This window comes from Onychostruthus taczanowskii, unplaced genomic scaffold (genome assembly GCF_017590055.1).
Source record: "Onychostruthus taczanowskii isolate IOZ18803 unplaced genomic scaffold, ASM1759005v1 scaffold3, whole genome shotgun sequence".
NCBI classification, from domain to species: Eukaryota; Metazoa; Chordata; class Aves; order Passeriformes; family Passeridae; genus Onychostruthus; species Onychostruthus taczanowskii.
Window position 1 is genome coordinate 12,818,494 of NW_024500349.1, and position 14,213 is coordinate 12,832,706.

General features: G+C 34.8%; 1 protein-coding gene across 4 annotated transcripts in view; it reads right to left on the reverse strand.

The window, feature by feature from the left end:
- Positions 1–1,997: 1,997 nt before the first annotated feature.
- Positions 1,998–14,213, reverse strand: part of CUL2 (cullin 2) — a 40,848-nt gene continuing 28,632 nt past the window's right edge. For all 4 annotated transcript variants that reach the window (XM_041408651.1, XM_041408653.1, XM_041408654.1 and 1 more), the window contains exons 12-21: positions 14,008–14,067; positions 13,501–13,629; positions 13,317–13,403; positions 12,656–12,808; positions 12,191–12,268; positions 10,366–10,432; positions 9,070–9,272; positions 6,514–6,615; positions 5,691–5,807; positions 1,998–2,600 (exon numbers count right to left, since the gene is read on the reverse strand). In XM_041408651.1, the coding sequence (XP_041264585.1) occupies positions 2,469–2,600; positions 5,691–5,807; positions 6,514–6,615; positions 9,070–9,272; positions 10,366–10,432; positions 12,191–12,268; positions 12,656–12,808; positions 13,317–13,403; positions 13,501–13,629; positions 14,008–14,067 (1,128 nt within the window). In that variant the 3' untranslated portion in view covers positions 1,998–2,468. The remainder of the gene's footprint in view (positions 2,601–5,690; positions 5,808–6,513; positions 6,616–9,069; positions 9,273–10,365; positions 10,433–12,190; positions 12,269–12,655; positions 12,809–13,316; positions 13,404–13,500; positions 13,630–14,007; positions 14,068–14,213) is intronic.

A 14,213-nucleotide genomic window follows, 5' to 3' on the forward strand; every position in this document is an offset into this window, starting at 1 on the left:
AAAGACTGATTTAGTGTGTAATTATGAAAGACATCATCTGGGGATGCCAACTGCACTGAAATAGATGAATGTTTTTAACTCACTAAACATGTCTCAACTCAGCAGCATGCTTACCTAAAACCCAAAATGATGCTTTAGGTATGCAAAAATTGAGAGATAAGGTAATGTTAAAACCTTGCACGTTTGGGCTAGAGCAGTGTAGTTCTTGTGTTGCCTATGAAATGATTCTGAAAATAAATTGGTCAAGCCTTCTTCAAACTCAGCCTTAAAATTTTGTTACTCGAATCTATATTTAAATAAAGTTTTTATTAACAAGCTTAAAATCTGTTGACTCAAATACAAGATAAACTACATTTGTTTCCAGAAACTTTGGTGTCACTGTTAGTTTGTTTTCTGGAGAAAGGATGTGCTAATTCAGCATTCAGGAAATATTTTTTCCTTTTTTTTTTGCGTTATGTAATAGAATATTGCCCCCATTTTTTGTCCTTAGATGCAACGAATTTTTTTTTAATAAAGCACAGAACTGCTCCACACTGAAATAGATTAGAAGTCACTCCAGTCAAAATCTATGCTGACGTGTCTCCTGTTTACTACAGCTGGTGACAGTATAAGCACCTGTGCTGTCTCCCACCACATAGAGACAACTCTAAATTAACACTTTAGACAATGATCTACAGCACCAAATTACAGTTAGTTTAAAAACCTCACTTCTTGAAGACATAAATCCATGTTAAAAAATTTAGATCTTAGCATAGTGGGATAAAACACCATCAATATGGAAGGAATGTTTATTGCACTTTATTGTTTATTGCCCTTTATTCATCCTTAGCAAAATCCACATCAGAAAAACATAGCACCACTTTTTGATGCATTTCCTAGTTAACCACAGGAAGTTTCCTATACTCTGTAGATATTATATGAATGCAATACCATTTAAGAAATAAGAGACAGCAAGAATGTGAGAGTTGGAGAGAAGCCTTTCATACAGTGAAGAACTAGAAAAGAAAAAAAGAATAAAAAGCTCCCTCCAAAGGTTTGCTTTTCCTTAAAATCAGTTCTTAATGTGTGGATTTTAGTAGGTGATACTACACAATCTAAAAAAATACTGCAAATAGTATGTATCTACATATGTATTTTTATATGCACGCAAATAAATCTGGCAAAAATAGAACATTTAAACTTAATATTTATCCTGTCAATCGTAATTGCAGGCATAGTCATGAGGAAACTCTTCTGCATTCAGTGTGTTTAAACTCTCAATGCTCTTAAATTCCATTCACTTCCAGTGGTAGAGTTGGTACCTTTAAAAATTATAGTTTGCTTGTTTAAGAGTGAACAGTCACCATGCCAACCTTGATGAACAACACAGGACATGAAATAGCCTGTGGATTTCTTGTCTCACCCTAACAGCTGGAAATCTAACTGGGGCAGAGGAAAACAAAACGTGATAAAAACAACCCTAGGAGTCAGGAGGGAAAACAAGAAACAAGCAGTATGAGTTTATGTGGAAACAAATAGAGACACCCATCCATGTAGTGCTTCAACCCATACATTAGAGAAAAAACATTTTTCAGTTACCTGCCTGCTATATGCTTTCCCAAGCCACTGAACTCGATCTTTGATGTTCATGATAACTATGCCTAAGTGTTTGTGAACTACACCATTTAAATCCCCTCAAACATCAGTTTATTTTCTCATGTAACGTATTCCTACAGTGTAGGATTAACAGACACAGCAGAGGCCTTCAGGCACCGAGAATGCAAATTAGCCTAATCTCAAGAAAACAAGATGTGCACTTAACCATAAATATTTTTATAATCACATCAAACATGACATACCTGGTATTCAGTTTTATATAAATTAGTTGTTATGTCAGACCTACTTCTGAGGTTATCCAAAACCCAAACACATAACATTATTTTTACTCTTCAGGCCTGAATAATATTTACAGACATTAATGCTATATCCAGCTCTACAATCATTCGAGACACATTATATAACTTTATTTTTTTATTTGACAAGCAGCAGTATCATGTTCGTCATTTTTTTTTACATTTTAATGTAGATACAATTATTAGGTTATCTGTCATATTACAATATTTAGGTTTTTTGTGTGATTTTTTTTCTTTTACTTTGTCTTAAGATACATTAAAAAACATCAACTGCAAACGTGAAAGGGGAGGGGGAAAAAAAAAAGCATGGTACCCAACCAATTCTCCACATTTCAGCAATACTTCACTCATTCTTTTAGTAAAGTTTTAAGAAATGTCATAATGACATGAGCTTGAAATATCTATAGGCATTTTCATTGACGCTCATGACATGGCACTGGTGATGTTGTAAACAGCAGAAAAACAGGGGCTGCCAAGTGACCAATTATGGAGGCACAGGCCTGCCTCTTCCCACAGGAACACACCAAACAGTGACAGCAATGATCTCCTTACAATCATACCTGCAGGATAGCAACATCATGCTACATAACTGTATTCGTCTGCAGAGGCCTGGCTTCGCTCTATGTACTGTTTGTCTATCAGGACTTCAATACACTTCTTAATCATGCTGATACTTGGGTTAAACCTAGCTCTTGATTGGCTAATCACCTGCAAAAGAAAGACACAGTTTTTTTTATTATGTTATTTTTATTTTTCACAGTTATAAATGTCATCTAAATATTTGCTAAAAGCTTTAAGGTAAATTCAGTACATTTTTCTTTTAAAGGCAGAATAAAATACCCCTGGAATAGTTAATTTATAACAAACAAGATTTATAACAAATTTATAACAAACAAGAAAGTATCTCTATGTATAAATGTCAGGACACTGAAACTGACTGGTCAGCTCACTGGTTACTTTGGCCACATCCCAGATCTCCTCACTCCTCTCGCTTGCTTCATTTGTCACAGTACTAATGAAAAAAATATCCATGTTAAAAATTAATCTAATATTAACACATTTTTTCACTACTATCACAGTGGAGTTCCCCTACCACTAACCTGCTTTCCTATACGATTGGAGAAAATCAGGATGAACTTCTCTTTCTTGAGTCACTGAAGACAGAACTACAATTTAGTGAGTTCCATCTGGCTATGCTGGAACTTTTTAATACATGCAGTAAGAAGATATTTATTGTAAAAACAAATCTGTATTTGCATTGTGGAAGAAATTGCCAATCCAGGCAAAACTTTAGATGTCTCTTAGAAATTCTCAGTTTTGCCCATTCTGTCGTAGGGAAGGGGAAGAAATTGTCTGCACCAATAGAATGTGCAAATCTATAAGCAGGAAAATTTTTCAAACAGAAGATCTTACTACTCAAGTGACACAATATATTCTGTAGTTTCTTATTTCTTCTGTAAAGAAAATTATTTTTGTTTCAGCTGAATTTTCAGTTTTCTTTACAACTTGTCATGGCTGGCATTGTCCCAGCTCTAGAGTTTGCTGGGACCTTCTGTGGGCCAACAGAACTCACCAGGTGGAACTCACCCAGCAAAGCAAACAAAAACCTCAAAAGAGTGAGTTTTGTTGGGCTAACAGCCAAGGGTCTGGTATGTTCCACAGCAGCACAAGTGAGGAGAAACTGGGTGCTAACAAGCTGATAGGTCTGCTCGGATTTCACCAAACTTAGCCCTCCACTGAAGCTGATTGTCATAATCACACTTCCTGTATTTACTTAAGACAGACACAACAAGAGAATTTTGTATTGGTATGGGTTTTCTTGTTGTTGCTGCTTTTTTTTGTAACAAATACAGTACAAGTAAGAAGGATAGACAAAAATACCTGATGATCAGAATAAAAATTTTCTGGGAATGACTGCTCTGATGTCTTCCCTCCACTACTCTTCCAGTCTTACTCATTTTATAGGAAAAGCTATCTCACCCTGCAGGGGACTGCAACATTGAGCTAGAATTGAAATTATCAGGGTGCATCTAACACAATTAACAATTCCACAAAGACCACATGCTGACATATACAGGTCTACCAAGGGCCTGAAGTATTTTCTTGGACACCTAAATGAAATGTGTGGTGCAGTAGTGTTAGAATCAGAGGTAACTACATTAGGGTTAGGAGTCTCAATCTCTCTAACAGTATAATCCTGCCCCTATAGCTAAGAAAAAAATACTAGCAAGGTGAGAAAATATTAACTATTCATAGTAAACTGACTCCTTTCAGAAATACTCATTCTTACTCATGAAGTCAAACAGCATATTTTAATTGATACATTAATATAAGAATATAAACAGCATGATAAAAATAACAGTGGAACCAGAATTAGTAACAATATCACAACTATACTCTCTACCTAGTTTTTAACTGAGTAACCATGAAAATATCCACCTTTTTTGCAAAGCTGAAGAAAAAGGTTCTAATGTTACTATTCTGCAAGGGCCCTGCCAGAGCAAAACATAGCAGGGGCATGTAACAAAGTGGCTCTTCCACTACACAAAGGAAGAAGCAACCAGAAAGGATTTGTTTCTAAAACACAGAAATTTGTAATCTATTTCACCCTTTTAAACTGATATCAGGCAAAGTACATTTCAATAAATTTTTCTAATAATTTGACAGTGGGCAGAAAAAAGTATTCTCAAAGATGAAAGGGCTTCCCTATAATTTTCTAGTTTTAATTGCAAATTCTTACACAATTTCATGATAATTGTATAGATGGTTTAAATAATGGGAAACCAAAAAAACAAAGATTCTGAGAATCAGGACCTATGCTGCCTCATCTTTTAGGTATTCAAAATCAGATTTCTCAAATTAAGCTTGTTTTCAGACTATTTACATAAAAATACTTCTTCAATATACAAAATCTTTAAGACGTCTCACACTGCATCTTCTGGGCTTACAAACTCCCTGTTGGTGCTAGGTTTTTATAAGAAATAAAAATTAAGGAGTGGGTGTGGTAAACCGTTTCCTCCCTGACCACAAATTACTCAATGTCTCTCCACCTCTATGCTCAAAATGGTTGAATGAAACAGGAATCTCAATTCCCCCTCCCACTAGTCTTCTCTGAGGCCGTCCAGCAAGGCTCAGAGATGCAAGAATGAATTAAACTGAAGAAAGAGCTTTGGAAGGTTGAGAAAAGTAAAACTGGGAACTGGCTGGAAGAAGCAAATGTTAGGCTGGAATGAGAAATACAATTAGGCAGGCAACCAGCAGATGGGAAAGTGGGAGAAAAACTAAAGAAATAACACTTCCTTCCAAGCCAGACTGTGACAGTTCACAGGTCATTAATCTGGAATCTAAAAAATCTAGAGAACCGTACCACTTTGTGGAAAAGGGAGCATGTCTCCATACTCAGACAACTTTTAAAATTTAAACCATTAGTTATAATAAAATAATGATTAGAGCACAGAATTGGCTAAGTGCTTCTGTGGAAATTCCATACTAGAATATCCCTATTCATGTTTTCAACTGAACCCATAGCTCTGGCAATGATTTTTATAGGATACATCTCCTGGCATAGAACCAGCCAACAGGAAAGAGCAGGAATTTAATGCTTTGGTGCTAAGACACATTTACAAGATTGATGGATCCCAGCTAGTGCTCCAGTACTGCAGTTCAAAACAGACTCCAGGGAAATTCTCACTAATTTTGCTGGAGTACTGGTTTCCACATGGCTGAGTTTTGTAATCTGATGTTCTACCCTACTACCCTGAAGATTTTCATGAAATAAAACTCAAGGACTTCTCTTACCTCCTGAATAAGAGCATTATGTCGCAGCACTTTACGTGCCTTCATGATACGGACTATAGCAGCTTGAAGATACATTTTCCTGTCTTCATCCACAGCACTTCGGGTCTGCTCCATCTCCTGTGACACAGGAAGAACAGTAATGCTCAAAACACTGTAAGACCAGTAAAGACTGCATAAAAGGATCTTGAATCTCTGCTTTTTATTTCACTAATAGTGGTGAACTATATTTAAAAAAATGCATGTGTAGTTCAATTCCAGTAAAAGCATGTCCATAAATTAAGGATATCAGGTTTCATGAAAGTCAGCAGGTAGGAGAGAGGCATCTAAACCAACATTTCTGCTAGGGAGAAAAGCAATCAGAATTGACTAATACATTGAGTTTGGCAGCACATACCCATCTTGTACAAAATCCTGTGTCTTAGGAGATACACTGAGAACATGGATTAACAACACAGGAGTTGATTTTAGTCGCCAAAGAACACAAAACCATAGGAAAATAGTTGATTGGTTCTGCTGTTCTTGCAGTAGGTTCCTTTATAAACACCAGCAACAAGAGTCTCACGACATAGACTAAATATCAATACCATTTGGTATTACCATTTTGTTTATCTTTTTATTCTAATTCTTGTTCCCTATTTCATCTTCTCTTGCCTATATTTCCAGTTCAAAAAAATGGCATTGCTTAAACTTTAAACCTACAAAATTTCTTTTGGACATCTTATGGAATCTGACATCTGCATACACCAAACTAACACAGTAAATTCCATTCTAGAAAAATAAGCTTTCTAAGCTATTCAGGCTAGAAACATCAAAGAATACTTGCCTGTGGTGTGTCTTTCTGCATTGATGTGGTAATTTTAAACTTTGTTCGTTTACTGCTGAAGTTCATATTTAATGAAAATGTAGACTCTGTCTCTATATCTTCCTGCAATAGACAACAGTTTTTAAAATCAGACATGGAACCAGAAAATAGTAACAGTTCACTTTGAAAAGTCACAGTTAGGGTCTTACATACAGAGAAAAAATTTCAGATCTGTAGCTGGAAATTCTAAAATGCCACATGGACCAGGTCAATTTTTAAAGCTAGTTTAACTGACCCAAAAATCAAATCTATTTCAGAAAGCTCTATTGAAGAACTCTGCCCTACAAGAATTTTTTTAGCAAGAAATTTCCCTTTTAATACTTTGATAGCTTATCTTAGTTGCAAACACTCTCCATTTAAAGTCATTTTCTCCCTGCAATTTCTCCCTGCAAAGAAAGTAGGATTTGCATTTATCTATGACAGGACCTCAAAGGGGAGCTGCTGCTTTCATAATTTTTAGAAGTTGTCTTCCAGAATTTAAGGAAAAGCATCTAAACATTTTGATATGTTATAGCAGAAACAGCTGACAGACTGCAACTTCTACAGTGCACATCTATCTGCAGATTCAAAATTTTTTCCTGTCAGAATCTCGATTCTTTTCCACATATATATGTGCTTATTATTATTATTTCTATATTTGTTTCCTACAGTAAAAACACCTTTACATTCAACACAGCATGACTGGACAGATCTCTGCAGTTTCCAGGCAAGAGTCTGTACAAGTATTACCAATTTCCAGCAGAATAAAGTTACTGGGATTCTGAGACCTTGGAATCTTGCCAAACTGTCTAAGGCACAAACATTTTAGTAAACACAGAAAATATTTATGTAAATATACACTCAAACCAATATTAATTCTAATTTTGTATCTTGCAACAAATAATCTTTGTTACAATATGTATAAAAACCAGGATATCAGGCATAGTATAGAAAATACAACATGAAAGGGGAAAGACCAAGAGATTTAAAAATAATAAGCTAACAAAAAAATAAGCTAACATTAACTTTTAGCATTATTCTGCTGACATGGTTGAATATAAACCAAAATAAATTATGTATCAAGCATGAACTCAAAAAGCACGATTCGAATGAAGCAATGAAGATTTTGAGATGAAGCTTCTCATACTCTTTCCCCCACACTGTTCACAAAATGAACAAACAAGTAACAGCAAACTACAACATTTACTATACTGTGCTTTTCTGTTTGGCTCAGATACAGGTAAAGGGAAGTTTGTGTATTGAATTCCACTGCTTAAACCACTAAAGCTCACTTGTTTATTTAATAAGTAAGCTGATAGACTGTCTACAGGTCTGCTATCACATTGCTGGATGGAGTGCAAAGAAAACAGAAATAGTAAAGACACTTGAATACAGTAGTTTGGAAGACAAAGAACTAGAAAATGCAGTGGGGTAAACATTAAAAAGTAAAAGGGTTGGAAAGCTGTATTATTCCTTCTTCTATGACATAAGCTTTAAGAAACTGGGTGAACTTTATACAATAGACATAAATAAATGTACATCCTTTAAATAACAGGCAACATTCTAAGATTATGAAAAGTCTCACTGTTTCCTGTAATAGTTCCCAGTGTTTTATTTGACCCATGGTTTACCAGATATCTTCCCAGCAATTGTTTCAACCTGAGCTCATTTCTAGATATTGGAAGCATGTCCTATGCTTCAGTCAAGCACCAGCTCTTCCTTGTGATCTCATTTCCCATTTTCTAAAATTTTCCTGGTTAAAAGCAAAAGCATCTGTCATAGCAGCTTGGGATTTCTTCTTGTAAGTGAACTGAACGCTTATCTCAGTTCCTTCTGTCTGATACTGTCTGCATAGTGGGCTTTCTGGGTGAGCTGGAAGCACATGCTATATCTGTATGGGATGCACAGGCTCTTCTGCAGTATTTCTTAACAGAGTAAAGTCTGTGCCCTTTGCTGTACTGGAAAAAAGATTTCACAAAGGCTATACAGAAGGATGAGAGTCAGAAAAAGAAGTATCAATCACTGCCTGAATCACAAACAAAGCTCAGATATTACTGGAATTCCAAGAAACTCATACAATTATAAGTCTGGCAAACTGCAGCAAAAGTCCTCTCACAGAAGTCCTCCTTGCTCTCTTTCTTGCTCCTGTAATCTGTCCACAAGGAAGAACACGATTGCTCTTTCTTTCCGTCTCTTAATCCCACAAATATTTTTTTAGGATCACTGTAGAACTCTGGTTTACTACTTGGGCTCCTTCCTGTGATTCAGTAGAACTTTGAAAGCAAGGCAACAGAAACAACAAAGAGTCTCTGCATTATTACCTCTTCATGCTGCTATAGGCATAGAAAGCCTATATGACAGGCACTCTACTTCCTCCTGTCCCTTTCCTTATAAGTACAGATTTACAATTTTTCAAAAGGGTCAAAAATAAAGCTTAGAAAAATAAAAGTAAACAATGGATATTTTTAAAAATTCCTCAACAAATATCAGAATGACAAGACCGAAAACACTAAATGTTTTTATATCACTATGGCATACCTTGTCTGAGTCATGGTTGATCATTTTGACATCAAGCAAGGATTTGATGGTTTTTGTCAGCTCCTTCTCATTCATTTGTGTACTGTCCTGAAGCTCCTTGTAACTGACAGTCTCACTGTTGTTGAAGGCAAGCAACACTGCCATTTGGTATGTTGTGACCATGGCTACGTAAGGTTTGCACAAATAATTCATTTTGACTTCACCTGTAATGATACAAGTAGTATTTTATAAACTGATGAAACGTGCTGAAAAGTCATCTGAAGCCTAACTACCAGAGCTCCTAGTACATTTCCAGAAATTCTACTTAAGTCTGTATTTAACACTTCAAAGGGAACAACGACAACTGATGCTGTGAATTTACACATATACAGTGTGGCCTACAACAACCACCCCACCCTGATTAACTATGCATACTAGACAAACAGTGCAATATCTAATAATAATAAATATCTAATAATCATAAAAGAAGAAATTCCAAGTAGACTCAACACATTGCAATGCATAAACTTCAATTAACAGCTTACACAGAATCTCAGAATAGTGATTAATGAGAAAGTTGATTAAAGGAAAGATTTAAAAACAAAGTAAAATACTTGTCCATCAAAATTTTTTCATATTCTTACATTTTTAAAATTCCCATGAAAAACAAAAAGCACTGAAGAAATCTACTTGAAAGCAGATTTAGATTTTCTGCGTGAAGGTGAGTGTGAGTTAACAGCAACCTTCTGTTACCAGAACTAGATTTTCATTATATTACATTGTTGTGGGCTATGGTTTTCTTCTCCATGTGATATGTTGCAGTGCTCAGTTGTTAAAACCGGATAATGAAAGCACTTAAAATAAAACATGATTGACTGAAACTTACTAAAATAAATACTTAACAATAACAAATACTAAATAATTAAATAATTAAAAGTATGTATTTATGTAGATAGTCAGATACCTGAGCAAAATAGTATAATATGCATTCTTAAAATTATTTAATATTTATGTAAGGAACATCAATACTACAGAAACAATTCCAGGGCAATTGTTATGAACTCAGCAGATCTGCAGTGCTTTTCTGCAGTTAAGAACATACAATTCCAGTTTTATTTGGATTTAATAAATCACAAGTTTATAAGACATGGATTTTGGAAATTCTAAGTACTAAATATTAATTTATAACACAAAATATGTCCATTGACTTTATATGCAAAATAATGTTCCAACTCCCCCATGTTTTTGTCATTTGAAAAGAAATTTTAGCAAGTAACTGTCAGATCATAAGTTCAGCAAAGCACTTTTTTTTTTTACCTGTACAAAGATAATGTAACCAAGTAAGCTTCCTTCCACTAAAATGCTGACTGTAAAATAATTCAAACTGCAAAACAAAATGAACACCAGTTAGTCACACATATAACTACTCACAACAGTTTATCATCACCCTACCACCTCATGAAGAAATACTGGTTTTATGTCCATCACACTGGATGAAAACATTGCAGATCCATTCATGACAGCATTTTCCTTCAGAAGATGAGTGATGACTGAATCTTAATTTAAGGCCTACCTCTGGTAATGAGAACTTCAACAGATTCAAAAAACCTTTCCCTAAAATGAGATCAAACTCTCTGAACCCCACAATGCCAACACTGTGTACAAACACCTATCTGGCTTATTCTGATTTGGTCTGGAAACTGATTAACATTGAAGGAGAACATAAAAACAGGGAGTTTTGGTCTCTTTAGGAATTAGGTGTTTCTCCACCCACAAGCTTGCACAGTATGAAAAACAGTATTTGTACACCACTCAGATAAATATATATTTAGAGGAAGCTTCATCAGTCTCAGAAAAAGCTGCTGAAGAGGTTGCCCAGTTACACATGTACTCACATACTTTGAAGTGCAATTGCAACACTTTTTTCTCCCTTTCTAAATCCTTGCCAGAATCCTAAGAGAACTCTCTCCATGGGTCAAATCATCAGACTGGACAGTAAATAAAGACATTGTCAGACAATTTTCAAAGACTAGCCCCTCAAGGTCATGTTCTGTTTCTTTAGGGAATTCTATTTTAAAGCACTGATCATCAACCTAGGAGACACATGAAAAAGTTTGCTCCTTTAAAATGGCAAAATGATGAAATTAAGCAAGCAACCCAGACTCTGAGGTGCTTCTGATATACAATTCTGTACCAATTTTCCAACTGAGGCACAACTGACAATACTCCTATTTTAACCCACAAAGACAGCAAAAACTCATCACACCTGGTGATCCTGTAGTCTGGGTCAGAAACTATTATATTGCTAAAAACAAGTGCCACTTAAGTGGAAATTAAAGCTGAATAAGTAGTCCTAATATTCAGCAGTAATACAAGAAAAAGATCCTTCACCACAGAAAAAAGACATTTGCCATTATAACTTACATCAAATAGCAATTTAAGGTATAAAAACAACTATAAAAATCTCTTATGTCCAATAATACAAAATGTGTATTGCCTAAATTGTACTCCATCAAATACACCTTAGCAAAGATCAACAAAAATATTTTGTTTTTTAACAAACATTGTACAGGTAACATTTAGAATACAATAACATAATCAAAAGCTACAAAACACTCTACCTCTACAAAGCAGAAATAATCACATAGGAAGAAAATATATGGCTAAAGCAAAACCTTTACTGCTTTGAGAAATCATAAAATGAGCTTTTGAGAACTTAGCACAAAGCTTGACCTTGAACAGCTTCTATGAAACAGGGAACAAGAAACCTGTATTTGCATCTTAATCTGCTATTAAGACTGTTCAGATTTAATATTAGAAACAGAATCTTCTTTTACCTAAATATTAAGAGTTGGTTTTGAAACAAAGAACCAACCTAGTTCATTTGATTGCATGTATTAGCCTCTCTTTCAGCAATCAAAAAGTGTAGAAGAGAGATGTGAAAAAGCTACACAAATAGATACATAAATTCAGTAAGGTATTTGAGTGATCCTTCCACACTGCATATGGACTGGAAACATGATAGACATAATTTACAATCAAAATAAAGCAGCTCAAGTTTTTCTCTGTTAGAGTGATGATTTTTCATTTGGAGTTATTTTATATTTCCCACATGTTTACAGGAAGCCTCCTACTAACCTACCATCTGTACACTTTTTTCCAGTTCCTGAGGAATTGCAAATGTAGAAGAAGGAGCCTGAGTTAGAGGCCATGCACCAGCCTAAAAGTATTGGGAAAAATAAAAGCATTAACATTTTCACATAACATATATGTTAAGGAAAAATAATACTCTTAAGTGGAGGTATGGTGTATATTATGTCATAAGACAATCGACTGACACAGGAAGTTTTACTGATAATTTTTTACTGCACCTTCTGCACATCCCACTGAGGTATTAATTAAGACTGACATTTTATATCACCATTGTTTAGGAACCTAGTGGTTTGATTTTACAAAGAAACACTAGGAAAGTAAGTAATTCCACAATGATCACAGGCCATCAGTTCCCATATAAAGTAGTATTCATAATTAGAAAAATTGTATATCTGTTATCAGAACATAAAAGGTAAATACAAATAACTCAGCAGCAATAAACATACATTAGTACCTGTAGAACATATATCTGAAAACTAATTCCCAAATCAATGATTGTGTCCTGGTTTTTGATGAAGTTGTTGAATTTATTGTTGAGATCAGCACTAACGCTCATGTCTGTATACATTCGATGGAGCTTGCTGGTAAATTCATAACCACAGGCTTGCTGTGAAGAAATATTGTAACAGGTTTCAAAGTGAAAACAGTACTCATCATACAAATTATGTTCCCTAACTAATACAATATGAAAATCTAGTCAGCAGAAGTGTTGTTATGTTTACAGAAAGCACTAGTTATAATAAAAAACAAACATTGTAAAATAAAATTATATTTATCTTAGTTTCACCTTATATACACTAATCTGTTTGAAAAATATTGTTTTATAAAATCAAAAGATAGACATGTTTATGAAAGTCCTTGACACCTTTTTAATGTTAACATCAATGACTTGAACGCAGATAATAAAATTATCCAAAAACTCATAAAAATCTCAAATGCCTAGGTGATACTCAGCCTTTTTTCTTTCAAAGACTACCTAAACACTAGCTTTTGCTGTCAGATATTGGAAACAGATTTACCAATTGCTAAGTTACCTCTGGCACCCTCTGCTGCTCCCTCTCAACACTACATACTCCTACATTTGTTTACTCTGTGTTAGAAGAATCCTACCTTACCTTTAGTTTGTTTATCATCGCTTCTTCAGAATCCATAGACATAGACAAACCATGAATTAATCTTTTGGCCAACATTCTGGCATAGAACTGCATTAAAAAGAACAGAGATGAGGATTTTAAGAAGCATAACCACATTCTTTTTTTAAATGCGACATTTTAATCATGACTGAATAGGAAAAGTTACCTTTTGGAATACATCTTTGTCGTCAATGTATTTGAAAACAGTAATGAAACTTGTAAGCTTGTCTTCTACTTCATTCTCTGTCATTCCTTTTGCTGATTTCTTTAACAAGTTGTCACAGTATTTGGCCAGCTCAAATTAAAAAAAGAAAAATCAAACCCAAAACTACTTGTCAAGCTTGAGAACAAATGTACGCCAAGGTATTTCCAAACTTCTACAATAGTTCAAACATGAAGTAAGTCACAGTTTACTGTCTCACATTCTACACAAAGGCTGTATTCATGGGAAATGATACATTCTACACCCACAGAAAATACAGTATACACCAAAAATGAAAACCATAGCAATTTTGCATGCGCACAAAATGTGTGTGCAGCTTAAGCTGTTGCTACTAAAATACACACCTGCGTGTGACCCAGTGTGAGAGCTGGATATGCATGTGAAGAACCCTACTGCAATCCATTTGGTGGTTATATACAAGAATTATTACTTTCTGTGTGCATCACTTACCAACTCAGGTGCTTTGCAGATCGACTTGGGCTCCCGATAGTTAACTACTGATGTCAAAGCCTACATAAAACATGGAGCAAAGAGAAAAATTGTCAATGACTTAAACTTTTTTCTTTTATGAAATTTGAAGAAATCAAAAAAATCCTCAGGGCAAAGACCCATCTGAGAGCCTATAAAACTGAACTACACAAAAGGGGATAAAAAAA